The 27,599-nt window shown below is 35.8% G+C and overlaps 1 protein-coding gene and 1 non-coding gene across 2 annotated transcripts; both read left to right on the plus strand.

Moving 5' to 3' along the window:
* Positions 1 to 8,321: 8,321 nt before the first annotated feature.
* LOC6566624 (zinc finger protein Noc) lies at positions 8,322 to 12,419 on the plus strand. Its single transcript, XM_001992831.3, has 2 exons — positions 8,322 to 8,879; positions 9,832 to 12,419. Exons 1-2 carry the CDS (start codon positions 8,790 to 8,792, stop codon positions 11,374 to 11,376), a joined length of 1,635 nt encoding a protein of 544 aa, XP_001992867.1. The 5' UTR covers positions 8,322 to 8,789; the 3' UTR covers positions 11,377 to 12,419.
* A 4,275-nt stretch (positions 12,420 to 16,694) lies between these two features.
* On the plus strand, positions 16,695 to 16,766 carry Trnap-agg. The gene has a single exon. It is a non-coding gene; the product is annotated as a tRNA-Pro (tRNA).
* The last annotated feature ends 10,833 nt before the right edge of the window (positions 16,767 to 27,599 follow it).

Here is a 27,599-nt window from a genome sequence, read left to right on the forward strand (position 1 = left end):
TATATATAGATTAAAAAGATATCCCTATCTATATAGTTTAAGGTTAGTATGTAAGTTAATATTTTAAATAAATTAATAACTTTCCTTTACAAATTTAATTTAATTTTTAAATTCATTTCATTTAATATACTAAAACTTAAGATTTTACGACTACATTCCTTACTTAATCTACTTCCCTCCGAGGGAAACAAGAACTAAACTCCAACCAAATAATTTAGAAAAATATATCTCTAACATAGCTATATAAAGAACAAATTTAATTATTGTTTTCTGGATTTCACAAGAGAATTTAAAAAAAACGGTTATTAAGAAATCTATTTGGGGAAAAAAACTATTAGAAGGTATTTTTCTGAAAAAATAAAACTATATAATAATTATTTTTAGAATATTTTTTTTTTATATAGAAATTATGCTAGAAATAATTTCTGAAAGCGATTTTTAAAAATTTACGACTGCTATTTTTCTGAGTGTACACTTCATATCAACAGCAGAAGCAGCAGCAGCAGCAGCAAAAAGAAAAAATTACATAAAAAAAAGAAACCTTTACAACGTGCAATAAAAACTAAATTATATCCTTTCACGTTCAAGTGGCTGAGTCGCCGTTCGCGGCATGCATGAAAAACGAATCAACAACGATGCCGCCGCTGAGGCAGGAGGCAGCAACATGTTGTCCAGACAGACAGTCAAACAGACAGTCGGACAGACGGAGACAAACAGATAGACAGACTGACAGACAGACCGACAGACAGACAGAGACCACGACCCACGCACTATTTAATTTAGTACAAAATTATTATGCGCAACATTAGCACTCGGGAAAGGGAACTGCGACTGGGTTTGGGTTGGGTTTTTTTTTGGTTCGGGATTGGGATTGGGATTGGTATGGGAGCGAAGCGTGAGGTGCCTCAAATGAAGTGTGAATTCTGCTGTCAGCCTGTCATTTCAACAGAGCGCACAAGAACAGAGGCAGAAGTGCCGCCGTCTCTTCCTCAGTCTCCTGCTCTGCCTCTGCCTCTGTCTCCGTCTCCGTCTCCGGCTCGGTCTCTGTCTGAGTCTTTGTTTTCTTTGGCTTCCTTCCACATCGCTTTTTGCGCTGAGGCACCACAAGGATTACTATTTGAAATGGCTCGTTTTATATAATTTTGTATGCGTCTTTTTCCTTTTTGGCTTTTTTTTTAGCTAAAGTTCATTTATTTTAAATGCACGCAGTATGTTTGTTAGTAAAGCCAGTTTGTTATTTTAGTTAATTTTTGACAGATAAGTTAAAGGCACAGCCAAAGGATATGAAGGTGATAATTCTTCAAAAATGACAGAACAAGCTTGTTTGGAGAATTATCAAAGCACATGAATAGCTGTGTGTTCCATATATAGAAGAGGAAATATCACAACTTAGCTCCAAATATATAAGGATATTCCAAGAACGTATTCATTAATTTGCCGAACAGCAGTCAACTGCCATCAGAAGACAAAAGAGACTCCATAGTCAGTTTATGTACATATCTTTTATTTGATCAATTTTTGTATTTTATCTTTAATTTGTAATTTAATTTCTTTATTTTAAATTTAAATATTTTAATAAGTAACTAAACCAGTTTACTGTTTTATTGTCAAACTTCCTATTTAAATGATCTGCTTTAATATGGAAAAAATCTATTTTGTTATACAAAATCTCCGTTTGTGTCCGAGATTAATGAAGTTTTTCGAGTTTAATAAATATTTGTATGAGTATATTTGATATTAATTGCATGCATAAATCTTCACAGTTTTGTCTTTTATAGCTTTCGGAAATGGATTTTTATTGTTATTCTCTAAAGCTAAACTTGACTGAGTGTTAAATGTTTGTCGATAGGTTAAAGACAAAAGCCACACAACTTCTCGATAGAATGTCAATTGTCTGTTGCAATTAAAAGGGGAATTTACAATTAGCAAAATAAATTTAACATTTAAAGCAATTTTGTAAGGCGCTCTTTAGTAATGTAAAAAATGTTATACGACAACTTTTGACAGCAGCTTATATACATTTAAGGACTGATCAAATATTTGGCATACATATTTTGCTTTGTTTTTGTACAGTTTAGTTAATCTCCGATACCAAATCAGATTTTTATATTTTCTAAGCTGCTTGATAAAGTTCGCTTATAAAAATTAAGAAAAATTTGTGATGTTTTATCTTTTGTGCATTTGCATTGCAAAGGGGTTTCAAATTGAACTAGAACAAATTGAGTACTCGGTAGAAAAATGTGTCTTGCGTGTCTCAACTGAGGCAACAAGCAACAACAGTTTCCTAAACAAATTTGATAAAGCCAAAAACTACAAAAGCGTTCCGGGAAATTTGCAATCAACAACTGTCACGGCCAAACAGGCAAATAAATGACGCGTGACTGTCAGGATAGTCAAGGCCAGGACGAGGGCGAGGACCCGCCGGCACAGGACGAGTGTGGCACAGTTGCCTGCCACAGCGTGTTGCAAGCAGGGCAAGGGAGAGACAATGCGACAGCCTCGAAACACTTTGATAAATGCCTCATAAAATGAGCAATTATCACGTGCCGCATTTTGAGGCAGCTGAGCGTCAAACTTGGAGGACAATTAAAAGCCAAACACAGAACGTCAATAAAATTATTTGTCAAAATGTCAGGGGACGACACCGTTGGTGCGGGGAAGTGAGGGGAGTGAGCCGAAGGATGCCCGGCTTGGCGAGAGACATACGCAGAAGTGTCAAACTCTCGCTCTGATGGCACTGAAATTAATGAGCAACATAAATCAAGGACAATGCCTGGACGAGGCAGCCAGCCTCGTTGTCCTTGATTGACCGCATTCGCATTCGCATTCCCTGCGCAATATCCTTAAGAGTGACAGAGTCTCTCTGTTCCTCTCTGCCTTCGCTTGTGGCACAAAATTAGCAACGCCATCAAGCAAATCAATAAACAACGCATCATAAAAACTTCGGTTGGCCATAAAAAGAAATACAACAAAAAATATTGCACACACGGCAATGCCTAGCATCGATAGATATTCATGATATATAGACCATAATTTATGGGCGCTTTATCAACACAACACGACGCGCAGTGGGACGGGATGGGGAGTATTCCTTATGGATGGCTATATCCTGTTAGCGCCAGTTATCCGGACTCGAAGTCTTTTTGCTCTGGGGATTCTGAGACGCTTGTTAAACTGCGAAGGTCGTAAACATTTTATGCCCGGTCATAAATATTTGGCGCAGCTTACATACAAAATAACAACAACAAAAACAACAATAAAAATAAAAAGGATATGCAATCCTGGTTTTGCTTGTTGTTGTTTCAACAGATTTTTATGTGACACTCGAATTGCAGTATTTGTTTTTCTCTCTCTCTATTTTATTATGTTGTCAGTCAGCACATGACAGACGATCATCTATGAATGCCCTGCTCTCGAAACTCTTCACTTTTATAAAATACTCTGCTAAACTCATAAATAATCATTTCCAAATCTACACATTGCTAGCGATTTATATAAATCTAGTCCATTAATTTATTATTATCATAATAAATTAATTCAGAATACCAATTTAGTACTTAAATATAAGCTAAAATAAAATATGGTTTATTGTTTGGTGGCCTATTTTAATAATTAATTATAAACATTAAGTAAAGATATTATTAACTATAAATTTAAAACATTTTAATTTTGATTAGAAATTTAATAGGCTACATTTTCAAAATTTCACTTTAAAGTAGAAAAGTACTGATTCCTTCAGTATACATGATCAGAATCTAGAGCCGAGTCGATATAACCGTGTCTATCTATATAAAAAGGCGATCTCAGAGACTATAAGAGTTGGGGACTTTATATTTGACTTTAAAGTTCTCCTATAACACAGCAGGCTAAGTGTTCATTTTATCGATAACAGTACCAATTACGCGAATATCGATATAAATCGATATCCGATTACAATAAAAGACACAATTGTAAATATTTGGCCTTTCAATTAATATAGTCAGATATATTATGGATGAACTCTAAGAATTGCATTAGGATCGGCTAAGAAACAGAGATTTTTATATTAAACACACAAATCCCTTAAATCTGAACCTGTATTTAAAAGGATTAAAGTATTTCTTTCTTTAAGGGTATCTTCTAGTCCAGCTCTCCCATCTAGCTAATGGTAGTTTCAATTGATTTTGAAAATTTTGTGAATTTTGATTTATTATTTCAGGGGAAAACCACCCCAACTTCTACTCTAAACCAGCTTTGTTATTTGACAAGCAATTAATACCCAATACCATTGGCAATAAAATTTATATTGTCAATTTATCATTCAGATTTAGATTCCTGCACGTGTCACATTTTTTATCTCAAATATTGCATTGTTTTCTATTCTTTATTTTATCATTTATATATTTTTTTATATTTTGGTTCATTGTCAGCAGGAATGCAACCATTAATTTGCTTTATTAAGCTACACAGATTTGGCAAGGGGAGTGGCTAAGGGGCAGGGGGGAGGGGCGAGTGTGGCATGCCCGCATTTTGCCCGCAGCTCGGCGAAAAAAAAATATATATGTATTCTAAAGGAACCTTTACGTTTACCGTAAAATTTCAATGTCACCAATTGCCAGGACCAATTTTTCTTCGTCTCTGTGTGTGTGTGTGTATTTTCTGCTCGTTACTATTACGAGATAAATTGTTGTCGATAAATTATCGACAGTCGCTCTTTCTTTGCCTCCCTTCCTTCCTACCAGCCCCCCTCCACTACACTCTATCATGCCGGATGTGTGTCCCTTTTTTACACAATTTTGTTTTATGTGGGTTTTTTCTTGTGTGTGTGAGTGCGAGTGTGTTGCATAGTCGAGTTTACCCAATTTATTGCAGTTTGTTTTTCAATTTTTTAAATTGCTGGGATTTTGTGGGCTGAGTTATTGCATTGTTGCCAACATCAAATCGAAAGCAATAATTGTGCTATCAAAACTTTGCAACACTCTTCGACTCTTATACGCTCGAGCTGTGTTGTAGAAGAGTTTAATTTTAGTACTCAATCTTAGCCTTCGCTAATATTCTAAGAGTGTTCAACAGCAGCAACATCAACAAGAGCAGCAATCACTGTGTGTGTGTGTGTGTTTAGTACTTTCATATTGTTGAAGATAATGTCAAATTTATTGCATTATTTTGCGCTGCTTGCTTTGCTGCTGTTATTCTTGATGGCATTGCCAACATGCGTGCCAACCCCACCCATCGCCGCCTACAACTCCTTTGTGCGCTATCCCTTTCACTCTGCTGCTACTGTTGTTGTTGCTGTGCATAAATCAAACGGTAAATGGCTGCATTTTTATGACTGCCTTTTGCGGCATTGCCAACGCCAGCATCGACGCCAGCGTCGTCAGCGTCCTCAGCGTCGTCGTCGTCGTCATCGTTCATCGTTCGCCTTTTGCGCTGTTTCGCTTTTATCACACAAACATTTCAGTGATAATAAATGCCATAAAAATGAAGAAATATGTGGTTAATTTTATGTTCTCTGCTCTGCTGCCGCTGCTGCTGCCTCCTTTTTATGCTCTGTTACCTTCGGTTTCAAGAGTATATTAATTTTACAACGACAATTTTTCCAACAAAGCGTAATAATAGGAAAATCGATAAAAACAAATCTATAAAAATCGACAAGAGTCACCAAATTGGAAAGGTATATAGTATCATCCTTCAAATTCTGAAAAAATGCTTGCTAAATGAGCTAAAGACACTAAATTGGGAAGTTAGATTCCTAGGAACCTTTCCAAATGCCCATATATCCTGCAATTTTAGAGCTTTGGTTGCCAATCTTGGAAGGCAGATTACTAAAACTCTCCTCTAATAATTTTTTCATCCACTCACAGTAAAATACCACAATTTTAGTGCCAAACTTGGTGGATAGATTACTAGTAATCTCCGTCAAAGATCGGTATCTCTTGGCTACATCCACCCCTTTCTGAATCACTTGTTATAGGATGGTATTACTCATTGGTAGCAGAGTATTCTACAGTCGTTTACGCCCGACTGCGACGTACTCACTTGTTATTATATTCTTCATTTACACACACACACACGCACACACACATAAATGTTTTCGTGGCCACAAATATTTTTTGCGCTTCTGCTGAGCATTTTACATCCCTGCGTGTAATTTATAATATTTTGTGTTATTTATATGCAGACCCCCCCCCTCCTCCAACCCACCTCCCTCCATCGCTCCTCCTTCCGCCCACAAATGCGTTCGCATTGCTAGTAAATAATTCACATGCGCTGGCAAAATTTATGACGCTGACAAAGTAGCCGTAAAAATATGAATTACTTACGTACTTCGTACATACCTTCTTACGTACTTACGTATAGACTTACGTGCCGTGCCACAATGCATATTTATTTTGGCATTTAACACAAATGAAAAAGAAAAGAAAAACCTGGCAATTTGCAGCAGTTGCCAGCATTTTGAATCAAGAAAAGCCGCAAATTATGCCAAAGCCAAAACCAAAGCAAAACACGCTTTTACCTAATAAATCCCTCATCAGCATTGTTTTGTGTGAAGGTCATTTCAGATCCTAACTTTTCTACCTGTAAATCCTTGCTCTTGGTTTTTGGTCAGGATTACGCATTGCTTAAATGCCCAGAATCAGCATTAAGCCAAAGAAAATCTGTTTCAATCTTTATCTGGCATATTTGCAACGATTTTAATTTTAAATACTTTTAAAACCAAAATCCATCCTGATTATTTACTAATTATTATTTAAGGTAGCGGGAGAGATGATTTTCTGAAGAAAAGAAAACAAATCAGGGAACCAATGCCATTAAAATTCAAATAAAAAAATTGCATTTTTTGAAAATAGAAAGAAAATTTAGGAAAAAATAAAAGCGGCATTTTGAAAATGTTCATTTATAATTATGAGAATTAGAAATAAAAACGATTTCTATAAAGTTGACACGTCGTCTTTTTCTCTGCACATTTCAAATACAACTACAAATTACAAATAAAAAAATTAATTGTATTTATAAATATATATTGAAAAGAATTACAGGAGTAGTGCCAACTGGGATACCCCAGAAGAAACCCAAGTTATTACTAAATATGCCATATGTCATTATGTAGTAAAATGCCATCTGAAGAATGGGAATTCAGTGTTGCTAAACCCATTAAAAAACACTCGCTTAGCTGTATTATTGAGAATACATCAAACAACCAACTAAACTATTAAAAAGTTTGAAAGTGCAGCATGTGGCATCAAAAGCAGCATCACAATGCTACTTACAACTTGTGGCTGAGATTAATTAAGCCACACACAGACACACACACAAGCATTTATAATACGATTACTAGCAACGCGAGGCGACAAAACATGTGGAAAATTGTTGGTTGCAAGTTTGACATGACGACAAAACAACGATTTCCACTTTCCAACACAATAAACGCGAAGAAGAAGCTCGCCTGTGTTGGAAAACAAACCGCAGAACAGAACAGAAACCAGAAGTTAATCGAATAACGCTAAACAATGCCACAGTCAAAGTTAGAGTGGGAGAGTGAGATAGTGAGAGTGAGAAAGAGAATGAGAAGGAGAAGAGGGGGCAAACAAATTAATTTTTATATGACATTAAAACGAGCCGAGCCGAGGCGATGGCATAAAAAAAAAAGAGTGCTTAAGTGTTGAGTGAGTGAGAAACAAATCTCGGCGAAGACAATGCGACCGAGCAGCCTGCTGTTGACAGCCGAGAGCAGTTCACAGAGAGTGAGAGCTAGAGCTGGAGCGGGAGTGGGAGCGGGAGAGCAAGATTGAGTGCGTGACATATGTGTGAAGATAAAATTAATGAGCGCGTCAAAGGCGAACTTCCGTGGACATCAGCAGCAGCAGCAGCAGAGAACGAAAAAAAAGAGCGCCGCTCTCATGCTCAACTGTTGCTCTCGCGCCGAGTGTTGCCGTGTTGCACGCTGCAAACTGAACGTGTGCGGGAGCGAGCGAGAAATGCCCATGCAGCTGATTGAAATGAAATGCAAAAAGAAAAAACAGAAAAAAAACCTGCTCGTCCACTTTACGGCTTCCATTGCATGGCGCATGCGATGTGATTGGGCAAAAAGTACGCCATATTTGAAAATTACGCAGAGTGCAGCTCGCTCGCACAGCACATGCGTCTCTCCTTCCGCACACACAACCAAACGGTTGTGCAGCGCTGCTTACCGGTTCTGAGCACAACATACAGAAAAGAGCGCAAAAGAAGAGAGCGAGAGCCGAATGCCGAGTGCTGAGCGCTGAGAGCGAGCGCCGACAGCTGAGCGAATTTTCGCTTCACTCTATCGCAAATCACTGGCTGTTGAAATTGTTGAATTCAGTTCGAGTTTAGCCTTCGATGCGTTCAGACGTGTTCGGAAAAAACTAGAAAAGAACGGAAAGCAAAGCAAAGCAAAAAAAAGCCAACTCTTCAAAATCAAAAATCTTTGAGAACGTTTTTATCTCTCTTAATCAACGTCGAGTTAAGTGTTAAGTGCTTCAATAAGTGAAAGATACGCCGCCAATTGGCCGACTTGTCAAATTAGTGCAGCACACAAGAAATCTTAACTAAAGTGTGAAAAATAATACAAATTCAAAAAAATAAAATAAAAATACATCAAATTCTCTGGGATTAAAAAATTTGCCGTCGCATTCTCTATTTGGATTACACTGAAACCAACAAAATAAAAAAAGCAAAACAGCAGTTGCAATTTATATTTTTATTGTAAAACTGCTCGGAATTTGTCAACCGTCGCATTTTCTGTGGATTACCCAATAAACAATAAACAAAAGCCAAAGCAGCCCAAAATGGTTGTCTTGGAAGGCGGCGGTGGTGTTGTCACCATCGGCAATAACCAATACTTGCAACCGGATTACTTGGCCCCATTGCCAACAACGGTTAGTATTCAAACCAAAAAAAAAAGGAAAAATAATAAAATAATAAAATTAAAAATTAAAAAGTTGAGGTGCTCAAAAAATTAAGGAGTTCAGAAATTAAAAAATCAAAAATGTTGAGGTATTAAAAAAAAGGGTTCAGTTATTAAAAAGCTTAAGCTTTTAAAACAAACATAGTTCAGCAAAAAAATAAACAAATAAAAGAGTTCATATATAAAAAAATAACACAAAAAGAGCTACTTGAGTAAATAAACAAAAACCATAAAAATGCTGAAGACAACTAAACAAATAAATATATCAGGCATAAAAAAATAGTTTTTTGCTGCTTAACAAAATGAATGAATTTTGCAATTAACGTTCAACAAATAAGATGCTTACTTAAGCATTATAATCGAAAAAAATGAGCTGACTTTGCTTAAATAAAGCAGCACAGAAATTCCATTGAACAACGAAAATTGCAACCCACTTTTTTATTTAACAAAAAACTGCAACTTAATTAAAAAAAATACATTTTTTTTATAACATTTACAAAATGTAACTGCTGATTTTTAGCACATTGATGTAAAACATGAAATTTTGAGCTTCTTTTTATTTTTTTCAAACTCAGCGATTTGTGAAAATTTGGACACGGTTTTCAATTTGCACAAGTTTTTTGTACTTAAAGTCAAATAAGATTTGAACAATTTTTGATTTGAATTTGAGAGATATTTAAAAATATTTAGAAATAATTTTAAAAATTATAAAAATTTCTAAATCAGTGTATATAAAAAACTAAAGCCATGCCCATTTTTGTATATATTTATTAAAAATATTAAACATAGAAAAATATAAAAAAGTAAAAACATTTTTGAATCCTTCTCAACTCGCTTCTATATTGAAAAATTGTATTTATGAATAATTAAAAAAATGGGAAAAATAAAATACTAAATCCAAAATTGCACTTATTTATTTGTAGATGGATGCCAAGAAGAGTCCGTTGGCACTGCTGGCCCAGACTTGCTCACAGATTGGAGCCGATTCGTCGGCAGTGAAGCCGCTGCTGGCCGTGGACAAGAGCAAGAAATCGGGCACATGCTCCTCATCGTCGACGTCGTCGAGCTGCTCGACGAGCAGCAACGATATCGGCCAGGCCAAGTCACCCAGCCAAGCCAAATCGCCCAAGTCGACAACACCGATTACAACAACAAGCACAGCAACAACATCGATACCAATTAGCAGCAGTGGTGCTGGTGGCAATGAGATCAAATTGGCCTTCAAGCCGTACGAGACGAACGTGTTGAGTCAACAGAATCAGAACAGTTTCAAGAGCAGCTGCCTGGGCGACGACACCCAAATCCCGACGAGGCCCAGCTCCAAGAGTTCCACACAGGAGCGTGTTCCCTCGCGCAATCGTTCGAATGCCACGCCCACCAACACCAGCACCAGCAGCAGCCACGATGCCATCCAGTCGAGAACGGAACTGGATAACAGTCGCAAGACGGTGTCGCCATCGGGTTCGTCGCAGCGCGGCGCCAGTCCCATTGTCCGCTCCGGGATGGAGGTGTTGAACAACGCCAACGGCACCGCCCAGCATCCCAAGGAGATGAGCAGCATGGCGGCGGCAGCAGCAGCGGCTGCAGCTGCCTACAAGGCAGCCGGTCCCTATGGCCTCAATCCCCTCTCCGCTCTCTGCTGTCCGCCGGGCATGGAACAGCATGCCGCGAATCCTGCATTCCGTCCGCCATTCGGCGGCGGTTTCTCGCATCATCATGCGGCCATGTTGGCGGCAGCGGCTGCCAACGGTGGCTATCCGGGTGCTGGTGCCGGACCAGCGGGCCAACCCAATCCGTATATCAGCTATCAGCGCATAAAGACGCCGGCTGGCGGCGAGGCGATTGTGCCCGTGTGCAAGGATCCGTATTGTCCGGGCTGCCCCTATTCGCAGCACACGCAACAGATGCTGATGGGCGCCCCCTGCCCCGCCGGCTGTGCCCAGTGCGAGCATCAGAAATATGGCATGGCCATGGCCAGTGCCGGTCTGCCACCCACGCATCCCTATTCCCAGGCAGCTGCGGCTGCTGCGGCAAATGCGGCAGCTGCCCGCTCGGCGCCCTACGTCTGCAGCTGGGTGGTGGGCGATGCGTATTGTGGCAAGCGTTTCCAGACCTCCGACGAGCTCTTCTCCCATCTGCGCACCCACACCGGCAATCTCTCCGATCCGGCTGCTGCTGCCGCCGCACTTGCTCAATCCCAGGCACAATCGCTGCTCGGCTCCCTCTTCCCGCCTTCGGCGCTCCGCGCTGGCTACCCAACACCACCGCTGAGTCCGATGTCTGCCGCGGCGGCGGCTGCCCGTTATCATCCGTATGGCAAGCCGCCGGGCGCCCTTTCGGCTGCACCCTCCCCCTTTGGGGCTGGAGGTGCCTTCAATCCGGCGGCGGCGGCTGCGGCAGCTGCTCTGGGTCCCTATTACTCACCCTATGCGATGTACGGTCAACGCATGGGCGCAGCTCATCAGTAAGCAGCGAAGAGATGGAGCGATGGAGAGTGGATACCAAATAACACTAAAAGTTAGTGTTGCACAACACGCTCGCGAAAAGGAGGAGGAGGAGGAGGAGGAGGAAGAAGAACAACTCTGTGTGTCTCTTGGAAATATAAGCATGCTAGAATTGATGATGATTACGGTAACGCTCTCAGCGGCGTTCGCTGTTCTGTGATACTAAACTGTAGATTTGTCGAGCGCTAAAATTACATTTAAGTTTCCAATAACAACAAACAGTAACAAAAACAAAAAACTAAAAAACAAATAAGCCCAACAGTAAAATGAATATCCATCAAATTACTATCACAAGTCAGCAAAAGCAAATAAAATTGCTCAGTTTTATTTTTTTTTATTTTTTAACAGTTTTGTTTTCATTACAAAAAACCCATTTCAATTTTTATTTCATTTTTTGAGCATTATTTTGTAAGTTTGCTTTTGTTCTCAAAGTTCAACCAAAGTTTTTGTAAGTCTTAGCGATGCAAATTTTAATGACTTCCAGTTCTCTTGCGATCTATATATATATATATATATATATGGAAATCGCATGAAAATCGTATGTTTATCAGGTTTTGTTTATATATACATACATACATACATACATACATCAATACAAGCATATTACTGAATGTTTAAGCATTGTTTTTATTCTAATTTGTCTAGATTTAAATTAGTTCTTAACTATTACATCATACATACAAAAAAAAAACAAAAAAACAAAAAACAAAACAAAAAACTACAAAATAATAGTATGCATACAAATTTCAATAATGTTTTAAGTCATTTATATGTAAACTACAGCGTATAATAAAAAAAACTGTAATAACAAACATAAACAAAGCAAAACAAAAAGATTAAAAAAAAAAAATTGATACAAAAAAAAAATACAAAATACAAAAAGATTTCATATAATTATTTACTGTGTATAAATTCAATGAACATAAATTAGAAGATTTGCGATTACCACTTGATGAATGCCACACGAGCAACCACAAAGCAAAAAACAAAAAAAAAACACAAAAGAAACTGAAAACCGAAAACTCAAAACTGAAAACAGCAAAAATAAATCCGAAATCCGCAAACGATGGCAACAACAATATATCAAAAAGTGCGCAGTAAATAAATAATTACACGCAAAAACACAAATTCATATGGACAAAATATACAGTGAAAACAATTTTTCAAAATACAAAATACATTTGTCTTCTTCTTCTTCGTTATTTGACTACCCTGTTCCCATCAAGGGTTGTCAAACCCATTTCTCAAGCATAGAGCGAAAGTGCTTGCAGATCGTGGTTATTGTTATCGATATCATCCAAGTCGATAATTTTTTTCTTGGTTGCGTTTCTACTCGAGCTTTCTTTTAGGCTGGATTGAAGGCTCATTTTTTAAAAGAATACCGTCATTAAATTATTAAACAGTGACTTGATTGCATTTTTTACTATAAGTTAGTCGAGAAAGCTGCACAAGTGGCAAACCTGCTCATTGTTGTTATATACCTAGTAGGATTACTGATGGTAGTTTGTTTAATATGATTATTTTTACAGATCATCGATATAGCAGCGTAAATCTATCAATTAATTGTTATCGGAAATACATATTTATCGATATGCGCGAAACGTGTGTAGATATCGATCAAATGATTCAAACTTAGCATACGATGAATCTATTTAAAGTTTATGGTAAGTAGCTCTTGTAGTCTCTGAGATCGGCTTTTTAATACAGACAGAGAGAGAGAGAGAAAGAGAGAGAGAGAGACTTGGCTAAATTGATTCGGTTCTTGATGCTGATCAAGAATATACATACATAAACTTTTTGGAGTCATAAAAAAAAATTCAGCACTTTTATTAATCTTTGTTACTATTAATCTTTGCATCATTGGCTCTTCTGATAGTTAAGTCAAATATTTATTTTCGATTTTCTGATACTAGCTCTGGCAATCTTATCGTGTTCAACTTTGCATTTAATAAAGCCGTTGCTAGGAGAACTATTGCATACTGTAAGTAATTTATTAGAAAACTTAAAACAATATTTGGTAAGTACAAATATAGTAATTACATAAATAAAATAATAATGTATTATATATCAATAAGTATTAATTATAATATATTTACTCAAAAATAACATTTCAATTTACTATTATTATATTGTGTTATTTTTATATAAGCTGTTCGAAATTGGATTGGAAATCACCAAAAGTGATAAAAGTGTACAAGTGTAAACTGATAACTGAACTATTTTTGATTATTTATTAATATTAATTATAATTAATAAGACACTTACAGACACAAAAGATTCGAACTTCAGCTCTGTTAATAAGAATAGTGATTTTTATTTTTTAATGTATATTAAAATCTTTAATAAATGTATATATTCCGCCAAATTGATGAGATGCTATTTACTCTTACGTCTATTTATTAATATATTATTTCTATATTGTGCTACCAGTTCGAACTTTGATTTAATTCCGCATACGTAATTTACTTGCTGTTTAAATACGTTTTGTCTCTGATTTAATCTATACACTAATCATTTGTAGGCAGTTATATTTGTTTAGTTTTAGCATTTAATCTTTACTTCATTTATTAGCCATAACTTTAATTGCATTAGTTAGTTAATTGTCTGCCAGCAAGCAACATTGATAATGCTGATAATCTATTCTATTCTATGCGTCATTTGAATTTGAATTTTATTTACATAAGCTAATGTGCTTAACAACTGAAACCCTGAATATATTTATATATATATATTTTTAAATTTAAATCTAATCAGTTGAAAATTTTGATTCATATATGAATGAAAAGAAAATGCACAAAAATCTTATTTATATTTCCTTTAATGACGACAAATATCAATCGAAACGGAAAAATATCAAGAGTAAATATGGGATAAAAATAAAAATAAAATGTAATATATAACTTAAAATTTTCTGTGACTATTTAATTTATTTAATATAATTGAATTTGGCTTGTATTTTATATAATAATAGAAAAATAAAAATATAATTTTTAAGTTTTTCTATAGTTCTTTTCTGTTTCTATCCATATAAACTGTGCTCTGTTGCCTCTGGTTCTCGTATGTCTGCCAAAAATGATAGGCTTTCATTTTAAAGTCAAATCGCAATCAAACAAAAATAAAGGCAGAAAAAAGTCAAATCAGTATTTGTGTATTTTCATTTGATATTTCGTATGCGAAATGCATAATTTGTGTTTTCGGCTTTTTGATTTTAGTCCATCAAATTTGAATTTCATGAGTTGCTATGCAGTGCTGATTGAGGAGGTGGGTCGTGGGGGGGGAGTGGTGATGTGGGGTGGGTGTGGTGGCATTTGAGCAAGCCTTAATAAACTCCGAGTCAGACGAGTGCGGCGACAGCTATAAAACACCCAGGCTGAAATTAAAAATCAATAAAGGCATACATTAAATCAATTGACATTCAATGAGCAGCGCTCAGCAAACAAACAACAATAATAATAATAATAAAAAAAAAAAACTAAATAAAAAAGTAAATAAAAATCCCATTTAATTGCAAAGCGCTGACAATTGTCATATAACCCGACAATGTGACAGTAGCAATCAGCGTCGATCGGCCAATCGAGCGTACATATCTTATAAGCAAATTAATTGTGACATTATTCAATTGATATGATTTGAAATTATCGCCATCGCCTGTCAAACGTCCAGCAATTATTGATTTTTCAATTGCCTCAACTTGAATTCTGATTGCGAGTTATTTCTTCTCTTCATGTTTGACTTGATGTTGATAAGATGCTAACACACAGCAACCCCCCCTCCCTTCCCCCGACCAGACCCACAATGTGGGAATCGGAGGGGCAGCACATCATATGCCCAAGTGTCGTGAATACACCGAGAGAAAAGAAGCCTTGTAGAGGGTATTATAATTCCTTTGTGAGGTTTGTAACACGACTCGTCATTCTTTATTCTTGTTTCAAGCACAAAACAAGTGAAAATTAAAGAAAGTGTCAAAACTCTCAAGGCAAGTGGATTGAGTACACTTATAATTGATTGAAAAACATCAAATCAAGTTTTGCCTGCCTTTTTACTTTGCTCATTTTTATTTGGAATTCTGAAAAATACATTCCTGAATTGAGATACCTAATTAAAAAATGTTTATCTGTTTATCTTTCTCATTTTGCATAAATTATTTATATTTTGCATATTTATAGACCTATTAAAAATGCTATAAAACATTGACCTGTATCAAGGCATAGATAAATTAAACTTGGTCATAGCCATACTAAAATCAACATGTCAAAAGAAAACTCAAGAATATACAAATTGTTTTGGGGTGCGTTAGATAGTTGTTCTTTCTTCAAGCTATAAAAAAGTCAAAGTTCTCAAATCATGTGGATATTCTTGAGTCTATTTCTTCAGAAGTCAAGAACCTTGAATCAACTTATGCCTCTATGTAAGAAAGCAAGAAACTTTAATCAATTTCATTTTAAAAACAAATTTCTGATTTGAGATTCCTAATCGAAGATTTTTTATTCGTTATTCTTATAGATAACATATTTCTAGTAATTTTCTTAAATAAATATTTATTTAAAGTGGACTAAAAACAGTTCACAGTTTTTAAAAAAAGGTTTTAACAATTAAATTATATAAAATAGGAAAGGAATATTTATTTTTAAAATGAAAGAAAACAAATAAAATTACAGTTACAATAAATTGATCATATAAAAAGAAAGAAAAATACGCTCTATAAAAAATTAGAAACATTTTTAGTATTGAAGAGCATTCAATGTTCGTCTGTAAAAGTTAATTTTCTTATTTCAGTGTTTCTTGTTCTGATTAATATTAATATTTTTTTGATTGTACAATTTCTGCTGAAAGGTCTGTGATCGTTGTTTATTGTTGTAGTTGTCATTGTTGTTGCTGTAGTTGTGTGGCGCTTGATTGCGCTGTTTTCTATTTTGTTTTGTATTTTTGTTGATTTTCTGTTGTTCCAAATTGAATTTATTTACATGCATCATATTTCTTTTGTGTTGCTGTGTTGTCCATGTTAAACAATTTGTTTTGTTGTCAACACTCGCGAGCAACAACAACAACAACAGCGACAAACGAACATGGCAACTTTTTGTTATAAATAGACATGCTTTGCTTTGGTAACAAAGCTGTGTGGGCAGTGTAATAGTGAGGGGGGTGTGTGGAGAGTGGGGAGCAAGTCTTTCTCGCTCCAACTTCTTCGGCTTCTCTTGCATTGCTCTTTTGGTTTGTCTTTCTTGTTCGTGATCATTTCTGTGTGCAACTTAAAAGCTTTGCCAGCGCTTCGATGACTAACTGGCTCGTTGGTCTAGGGGCATGATTTCCGCTTAGGGTGCGGGAGGTCCCGGGTTCAAATCCCGGACGAGCCCAGGTTGAATTGAACTTTTTATATTTTTTTATGATATTTCGTAATAATTATTTTTGTAGTAGTTAGTTAGTTGTTGCTGTTTTGGCTTCCAGTTGCCTATACTTTGATTTGCGCATTTATATAGTTTCTACCGCAATAAATTAATAGTCATTATTATTTCTTGGATTTATAGAAAAGTACTTTTTCAGTCATACGTTGAAATTTATGAACGATTTCTAAGTAGTCTTGTGACTCAACCCTATATATATCTTTCTGAATAGGTAATCCCCATAGCCTAGTTGCTGCTTTATGGCCAAGAATTTAATAATAATCAGTGGTTGTGATTCGAAAAGATTTTCCTAAGCATTAGGCATATTATTTATGGCAACACTAGCAAGCCATATATACGAGTATGTATATTTATATTTATATATAAAATATATATATATATCTTGGCTGAAAGTTATGGCCAAATGGCCATAAAAACAATTTTATTGGCTCGCTCGCATATAGATGTTACGATTAAACAGCACGAAGAGCTGACCATAATTTATAAACACTGCCTAGAAAAAATAAGTAACGACTGCCAGATGCCCTGTAGAGGACTTTAAGTGTTTGCAAGTCAATTGTTAAGATTTGCTTATATAACATATTATTAGTATATAATTTATATATTTACCAATCTCTTTTCTTTAGAAGAGTACAGTTTTGGGCAAAAGTATGTCGCAGGCTGGTATGTTCATATATCCCTAATCAACATCAAAATTGAATTTGCAATATAAGTTCCGTCAAACCCAGCGCAGATTAATTTTATTGAATTTTGTCGATAACTTTCTCCGTTTCGCGAATTTCGATATATATCGTTTTATCGATAGCTATAAAAGCAACAGATTTTAATGCAGGTTCTTCTAATTGATAAATAATCTACATTGCCATACTTGTTGCGCTTAGGGTATACTATAGTCGAGCTGACGCGACGACAACATTCTTCTTTGTTATTGTTAGATTCTGTTGTCGATTCTATTGCTCTATTGCGATCATATAAATCGTGTCGACGATTGTATAAAACTTGATTGTTGACAATTGTTGCAGTGATTTCGTTCCAGCTGAATTGCTTATAGTCCCAACAGCGACCAACAACTTGACATTTAAGATCAGATGATTTATGCGCCGAGCTGTCCGCTCTCTGATTTATGAGGTGTTGTTTCCGATTAGCAACAGACTGCTCGGGGTTAGCCTTGCTGTTTATGTAAGTGGTAGATGAGCTGCTCAATTTGGCAAAAATTTGGCAAAAAACTGGCGATCATCAAATTGAACTATCTAATCAAAAATCTGGCAGCTAGAACAGCTAACAGAACTGTTTGGGTACAGGTCAAGCAAAGCAAAGTATGTCTTCTATGTGGCACTCAGTTGGTTTTACACATTTGCCAGCAGCTGTTGCGAATGGTATCCATGTTGCATGTCATCATAAATTATACAGCAGCTGACTGATGTCAGCGTCGTCGTCGCAGCTAATTAACAGTTTTGTTATAAATTACACCAAAGTCATTACAATTTTCGTGTTTGCCCTCCTGGTGGAGCGTCAATCATGCGTTAACTGACAGAGCTGTGTGGCATCAAGGGGCGACGACTTGCGGCCCATGTCTCTCTGTCTGTCTGTCTGTCTGCCGGTCCGTCTGTGTGCCCCGGGGCGACGACTAGCGGATACATTTGTATCTTTTAGTTGCTCAAGTGCTTGTTGCCCGCTGTCAACTCCTTGATAATATTTTCTGTGAATTTCTGTACACCCCCGCTGTGCTTCATCGCTCTTGGATGTTGTGACATTGTTGCTGCTGCTGCTGTTGCTCTTGTTGCTGTTGCTGTTGCTGCCGGTTTTGGTTTTCTTTTTCTTTTTCTATATCTTTTTTTTTTTTTTTGTATTTTATTTATGGCTTCCTCGTGTCATTTTCATAATGTTGCGTTTGACACTTTCCCTTTGGGCTGCACTCCACTCACAGCCTATTATTTTACATTAAATGGGCGGTCTCGCTGTCTTCTGCTTAATGCTTTACTGCTCAACTTGTAGTTGTTTCTCCTTCGTGTTGTTATTATTAATTCTTGTATTTCAAAATGACATCTCTGTGCAGCGACAACTGTCAACACACACTTGGCAGCCATTTCATTTCATTCTCAAAAGTTTTGATTTTTGATTTCCTGTACAATCCCTTATTTTAATAATATATCACTCAGTTTCTACAGCTGCAACTTATTTATGCTTCGAATACATAATAAATTCAAATAAATTAACTAGATTCAAACTTGTGAGAAAATAACAATTCGTTCGCCTAAGCAAAATCTTATTAATATGTATGGCTCATAAAAATAGTTGTAATAATAAAATTAAAATAAATATAAAATAATTGAATTACAGATATTTTAAATTTAATAATTAATTTCTTATTGGCAACATTTATCAACCTTCGAAAGGTCACAAGACATTGATAACTACACTTCTAAGTTGAATAAAATAAAATTTTATTCTTTCTGTTACCTTTTTGTACATTTTTTATTGAAAAACTATTCACTTTCAAATTTTTAAAAATATTTTCATAAATAAATACAGTGTGAAAAACGATTGAGAACTTTTGATAGATAAATAAATAGCTATTATTTTTCATAAATAAAGTTGTCTATCGATTTCATCGACTATCGATTAATCTCCATCTGCACTGCGCCAAATATATTTATAAAAGATTTATTGAGTTTGCCGCATTGCTGAATTTATGAGCCTGCGAGGCCTTCATTTGTAGCTGCGACATAAATACTTCAACTGCTGTGATTATTATTATGGCACCCTCCCCCAACCAAGCACCAAGCATAGGTATGGCCATGCCCAGTGTATGGATATACACTGAAACATAAACTACACACACATACACACACACACACACACACAGTTGGGCGTTTTGTTGGCCAAGTCAGTCGGCTCATTTGACGGCTCTTGTTGACACTTCAAAGTAACCGCCGACATTTTGGGAGCGCATTTCTTGTGCTCTAATATATTATTGATAGATCGATACATATATCAGTGATATATGAACCGACATTCATTTACTGGTCAGTGTGCACTCACACACACACATTGTATATATTGATATATTCAACATTCACATTTGGCCATCATAAATAATGTGGGCCAGCAAAAGCCACGGCTTAAAAACGTTTCCTTAGGGCTTTAGATTCGATAAGCTCACTTTGCATTTAATCGCTTTGTAATTTATAAAGCATTTCAAAATCAGGTCACTGCAAAGTGTCAACACTTTCAACGCAAATCAGTTTCGACATGGTAATTATTCAATTATTATTTATTCCCTATGATTTTCAATTAAATTCTTGACAATAAATTATGTGGTAATACTCAATATAAATGCATTTCCATGGTCTGCAATATGAGAATTGTAAGAAATATTATATTTTCTATATTTTATAGTGATTTCAATATATTGAGAACAAAAGATGAGATTGGAAATCAAAGTCGTTTTCGGCGGCATCTGCAGAAATCTGCCAGTTTCAACTGATTATTCACATGCGATTAATTTTATACTGACATCTAACATTTTGAAAAATTGGCATTGGTTTTTAATTATTTTTAGGTTAAGTATGATTGCGATTATGATGATTATTTTATTTATTTACTTTTTTAATTATCAAAAACTTTATTAAAATAAAAAAAATGTAATGTTTGAGCTGCTTTTAGTTTGAAATGTTACACAGAAAAAAATCAGATATGTATTTATGTAGTTGGAAAAAAGTAAGTTAAAGCTTAAAATAATAAACATCAATCAAATTCCGGTAGCATCTGCTGAAAAGACTTTCAAGTTGCTGTCCACTTTAGACTTGTGTGCCCCCAAATACACCCAAATAATCTAAAGAGCATAAATATTTCAGGCACTGTCAAGATAGCCGATTGCCGAAGCCGCCTGTTAAGTGTGATATCGCCAGAAGTTGGCTAAATGTGGGCTTGACCTGTTGTTGTTATTGTTGTTGTGGTTATTGTTGTTGTGGTTGTTGTTGTTGTTGTTTTACTGATGTCCGTTTGGCTGTTGTTGGCCACATTATTAAGCCAATTCAGCGGCAGCAGATAAATAAATAAAATTTGAAACATCGCCGCAACAATAAAAGACGACAGTACACGATTTATTAAACGTGGCAACGGCTGCTGCTGCTGTTGTTGTTGTTGTTGTTGTTGCGGACCAAATGAAGAGGCAGACACAACAAGCAGCAACAACGCAGCAGCAACAACGCAGCAGCAGCAGCAGCAGCAGCTGCCACTGTTGTTGCTCACATTACTCTTTTTGGCGTGGCAAGACAACGACAACAACAACAACAACAACAGCAGCAACAACAACAGCAGCAAAAGCCAGCGATTCAGATACAGATACATTGCTATATAGAAAACATACAATACTTGAGGTTGAGGCCAAAATGACTAATGACCAGCGATTATCAAGCGATAAAAGGCAAGAGACCACAACAACAACAGCAGCAGCAGCAACAACAGCAACAACAACAGCAACAACAAGAACAACAGCAGCAGCAGCAACGATAATTTATTATTGTTTTAAACATTTGTGTTTTGCGCTCAAACGAGATACATTTGTCTCTCTTTTTTTATGTTTCTAGAAGCCGTCGCCTTTGTTCATTAAGACAATAATGCAAAGGGTCTCCAAAAAAAAGAGACAAAAAAATATATATACATAAATATAAAGGGAAATGATAATAATAATAGTACGGGGCACATACATATTCAAATTTGCTTTTTAGCATATGTATGTTGATGGCGGCTGCAACTTGTAATTAGTTGGCCTTTTATAACCCGCTTATTTACTACTGTCTGAGTGTTAAAAGTTGTTGCTACCAGAAGCGGCAAACAGCAACAGCAACAGCAGCAGCACAAAACAGACAACAATAATAAACTTGAAGATTCATGAAAGCGGCAAAGAAAAATAAACAGCAAAAGCGACGTAAATTTTAGTCTTTCAGTATTTCATTTCTTTTGTTGGGGCACCAAACGTAAACTATCTCAAGCCATCAACTAAAGCCCCCACCTTACAGCCACGAAGTCTGATTACGCTTAAACCCGGTCTACAAATAACAGCGCAAAACATTTACTCTTAACTCTTTTTGGCTTAAAAAAAACAGAGAATTATGAAACCAATTATTATGCTGCAAAAATCAGCTTAAAAAATAATACATATAATGTAGAAAAATATATATGTATTTATTTGTGAATCTTTGACAAACTTGATGTGTTATCTAAAACTACTCCAATTATAGGGTATTTGAAGAAGGGGTAGAGGGGAGTATGATGCTTGCGTGGCTCGTTGTAAATGTGAATTGGTCGAAATGAAAAATAAATTTATGACTTAAGTGACTATAAATTATATTTCTTGTTAAAATTCTATTGTTTCTGTGTTGGATTTTATAATTTTTGTTATGTAGCTTTTGTGCTCGACTTTCTTTTCAGATTATTTATTTTTTCAACATTCAACATTCAACATTCAACGTTTTTAAATTATTCAGCACATAAATTTGCTGCACATTGCCGTTTCCTGACATTATTTACGACGTGCTAATGAAGTTGAGTAGTTTCCCGATTTGATTCGCACAACGATATCGCATTAATTATGAGCATTAATAAAACAACAGTTACACTCTACACATCGACATATATGTACATATATATATATATATACATATATGTACATGTTTTATTTTTATGACTGCACTGCCATGCCATATTCACAATTGCCAGCAATTAATTGTAAATCTGTACCGGAATATTGTACCAGCTGATAAGACGCTCCACTTCAGCACATGAGGCCACTTGAAAACAGATCAACTCACATAAATTTCAAAGCGAATCATTCCAGGCCTTTGTTTATTACTTGAACACTTGAGTTTTGTGTTATGTTCTGTTTTTGGGTTTCACTTGCCTGTGTGTCTGAGGTCGTTTGGGTGATTTGTTATTTATTAAACACTTCGACACGATTTTTCTGTGTCCCAACATCTTCAATACATTCAGTCCCATTGATGTTGTTTGGCTTTGTGATCGATTTTGGACATGTCTCAATCGACAAAAATGTAATATATAATTGTTGAAAGTGACAAAATATTTTTAAAGCACAGCCAGCTGAAAAAAGCAAATATTTCATTGCAACTTTGTCACTGACTTGAAAAAGTGATTAATGTGTTTATCTAGCTAAAAAAATGTTTTTGCTACTCGATATGTTTTTTAGAGCAACAAACAACATTATTTATTTTAATTAATTTTAGCTACTTGGTTTGCGTTCGATGTTTTCAAAAACCACTCGCAACATTATTTATTTTTATTTATCACTAACATGCAAAAAGTATCACATTAACATATGAAATAAATTGAGTTTTCGTGTGCTTAACTAGATTACTGACCTACACATAAATGCAACTATCAACTATCAATTCTGTTAACGATTTGAACTCTCTGTATATATAGTATAAAGGATAGCAATAATCTTTCTCTAAAGAGTACTTTATTATTGTCTAGTGATTTTAATTAAGCACTAATTAAGTAATTAAGCGCTTCCGACTTAAACTTAAATCTAACTAACAAATCTGTTAGCAGTTTTCTAAATATTCAATTAAAATTGCAAATTCTTACGATTGAATTGATTATAAAATGCAATTTGATTTGAATCATATTGAATAGAGCATTGAATCTTCGATAAGTATACGGCGTATAGTTTACCCCACGGCACCCCTCCCTTGTTATTTGCTTTGACACTTTGTCACGCCACATATATATATATATATAAATATATATAAGACATTTCTTGTGGGCGCAGCATTTTGTTAAAGAATATAGAATTAAATGGAATAGGTTACATAAGTAGGAGGCGACACAATTGCTGCGTCTCTAATCTAAATACAAAGCAATTAAAATTGAAATTTATGGCGCTAATGTGCCACATACTCAAAGAGAGTTCAAGATTTGGCCCCCGTTAAAGACAACACTCGCCTGTCCGCCTCTCCCGTCCCAGAGAGACCATAATATTTTATAGAATTTTATGATGGTTCCGTTTTCATTGGGGCGCTAGATTCAAGTGATAATTTGTGTGGGCAATTAAAAATTTGTTTGACTGCCGATTCAGACGCTCAACTAATAAGCTACCCACACACACACACACACACACACACACACACACACAATAATAATAATAATAACAGCAGCGAGCATTTGTAATACTTACCGCTAAGTAAAGAGCTATCTTTTAAAAATAGCTTCGGCATGGCTTTTGTGGCATTTTCAAGATAAACAGTCGACGACGACGACGCATTGCAAAAGCCCCCCTGACAAGTGTCAACTCTGAGTGGAGGGTGTGGGGGGTGTGGCGAGTCTCTCTGTCTCAGTCTGCCTGTGACTGTCTGTCTGTGTGTCTGTCTGTGTGTGTGTTGTTTTCTATGAAAACATTTGAAAACATGACAGGCGCGTATAGTAAATTTAAGTAATATACCACATCAACATTTTGCAGCTACTTAAATGCTTAGCTGCAAAGATAATAAACAGCTTTTCATCTGCATGGCAATTGTGGCAAGCAGATTGTGCCAAGTCAAGTCAAGTCTCGAGCAAACGGATTCGTGGTGCAGGTCTCGTGAACGTGCCTCGCTGTCTAAATTTAGTATCTCATACACATTTGGTTAGTTTGCTTTGGGTTCCAGATGCCATTTAGATAACTCTCAACCGGTTAGATTGTGATCTTGAGATTTGCAAGATCTGTTTGTTGTCTTTTTTTTGCTGTCGTTGACGTTGATTGTCGACTGGCACACGATTATCACTGCACCATTCTATTTAATCTATGATTGTTGTTTACAAATCTCGACGGTTTATCATACGCCTTATGACAGACTACTCAACCAATTATATGAACCATTCCCCCCCCATCCATTTTTATACTAAGCCCCCTAATTTATGGCATACTCGTAGGTCGGGCTGAAGAGCTTAACATCTTCTCTTATTGGGCATATTAAGAGCTTCCCATCAGCTCAAGGGAAACAAATGTGTACTATAAGTATGTCAAAGCATAAAACACAGTATTTTATTGTCATTTTTATATAGCAGTACACACTTGCTGATAGACAGCTCATACTTAACATATATATATATACATCTATATATATTTAAGATCGCAGCTGTTTACCGTCTATGGTTTTAGCCCATTGCAGCGTCGTTTTGTGTTCAACTTTGAGATTTATGATAAACAGCCTCCATTTTATTGGTGCACTTAAATAAGAGTTGTGTAAAAATGGGTTTTATAATTTCAAATTGGCAGGTGCACAAAAAGGTGTTAAAAGGTATGTCATAAAATGCTGTAATTTTATATTTATTGCCACCTAAAGTGCATTTATATTGTCATCTATAATATTAAATGAATATGTTTTAGTCGGAAATAATAAATAATAATTTTACTAATATTTTTATTATTTTATTTTATTATTTATTAACCTAGGCTTTCGACTTGAGATGATTCTATAATTCGATTATTAAATTGAAGTTATGCATACATTTATGAAAAGCTTTTGAAGTATGAAGGATGTAGGAAATGTTTCTGGTTTAAATATTTCACAAATCAACATTTTATAACATTTCCATATGTTGATCAATGTTCACAATATGAATAAAAATAAAAAAAAAACTAAATTGTTTGAGAAATTATTAACCTGCTTTAAAGTTATTTTTTGGACTAAATATCTATTATAAATTATAGAAAAAATGTATATTTTTGATAATAAGATCTCCATCAAGAAAAAAGTGTATTTTTATAAAGTTTTCTCAGCCAGGCATATTTTTTAAAAGTGTTTAATGCCAGAATTGACATTCATTGATTGCATAAAATGATAAAATAATAAAATGTCTATTGAGAAGAAAGTGTATTTTATGGCAGGCATATTTGCTGTAAGTGTTTTAATGGATTGACGTGTCACAATTGAAATTCATTGATTGTATCGATGCCAACTTAAACTGTCTTTTCTGGCGATCAATGATTGGATTCAACAAGCGCTTCTGTGTAGGCTCAATAGAGCGACTCAAAAATGGCAAAATATGTATACGACTTTGTTTCGTTGGCATCAATGTTGAATGTTGGCTGAATGTCTGCGGCAGCAACCGACCGAAGCTGCCTGGCATCAAGCTGTCAAGCATTTAAGCCGCCCACCATCAGCCAACTGTCTGACAGTGGCACTCTGGCGGTCATTTAATCACAGTATTAACTCTTTTGCTGAGCCGCTGTCAGTCTTGTCTCATTTTTGTTGCTAGGCAAGGGTGGTGTTCGGGCGGGGAGAGAAGTTATAAATACTACTGTCTTCCAACTGTCAGGTTTGTCTAAGTTTTGAGCGCAAAATACAAAATACAAAGCCGACTTGACAGCTGAACGGTCTCTCTGGCTCTCCTTTCAACCCGCCTCAATGCGATGTTGATGTTGATGTTGATGATTATTATGTATTTTTTTCATCTGGTTGTTTTTGGGTAGCGCGAGTGAGAGAGAGAGAGAGAGAGAGATACTCATATGGCTGTGCATTCGTTTAGGCTTTCGAACGCTTAGGCCGACTTATGTTGGACTTAAGGCGAGTGGCGAGCAAAAGCCAACAGTTGGACAGCTGAAGACGCCTCAACTCGACTTTGGCGACGTCGGCGGCAAAACTTGAAATGAATTCGGACGCGCTTCGTATAATGAAAACGAAACGAGTCGCCCGCTCCACACACACACACACATACACACACACTAGTAGAAAAGAGAAACAGACAAAGACAACAACAACAACAACAACAAAAGAAAAGCATACAAAAGACTCAGTAAAAAATCCCCAACAATCCCCGACACAAGAATAAAAACGTCAAAAGTGATTTTGCGCTTTGGTCAGCAGTAAAGTAAAATCAAAAAGTGCCGCCACCGCCGCCATCAGCACCTCCACTGAGAGGTACCTCCTTCCACTACCCCCCGACTTCTCTCCTAGGTTGCACACTTAAGCACACCCATTTACTGAAACTACTGTCCACCGTTAACTGTTTTGTACAAGCTGACAAGCTTTTGGGCGCTTGGGGGATTTTGACATTTAATTTTTGTACGCTTTGTCATTTTTTTTCTGCTTTGCCTTTTCGCTCTTTTTGGTCATTTTGGCACGTACTTTTTCAGTGTCAAAACGCCCTCCAAAAGTAAGCATGAAGAAGGCCCAACAACCAACAATTTTATATACAGCTGTCCACACTTTAACCCATGCGTTACCAATTTTTCGCAAAAGGGAAACGAGGAAGCAAATAATTACACATTTTTGTATGTTTGACAAATTTAAATAAATATTGCTTTTCTATGAAAAAGATGTGTAAATATTTGATAAAAGCCTTTGCTTATTTATTTATTCATATCATGCAGTTTTGTTTAAATATTGATATAAAATGTTGCCAGCATTTGAAAATATTTTTTAGCCAGGTACTTGGATTGTTTATTGTTTATAATTTAAATATATTTTTCGCTGGATCCATGACAAGTGTTTTTTATTTTATTTTGAATATGTTTCGAATTCCATCGGGATTAATCTTCATAGAGTTTCATAGAGGTAAAATAAATAAGTAAATAAATAAAAAATAAAGTAATTAAATTTGCAGTTTGGACTTGATTTCAATGCTTTTGCTGCAACATCTGAGCGATATTATTGCTATGATACCCTTTATGAACGAGCGTGTAAGTCATTGGGTATTTAAATGATTTATATGCTTAATTTCAATCAGCTCTCATTAAATGGGTTAAGGCACCCATTTATTTTAATGCCAACATCCAGCAGA

This window comes from Drosophila grimshawi, unplaced genomic scaffold (genome assembly GCF_018153295.1).
Source record: "Drosophila grimshawi isolate 15287-2541.00 unplaced genomic scaffold, ASM1815329v1 contig_1377, whole genome shotgun sequence".
Taxonomy (NCBI): domain Eukaryota; kingdom Metazoa; phylum Arthropoda; class Insecta; order Diptera; family Drosophilidae; genus Drosophila; species Drosophila grimshawi.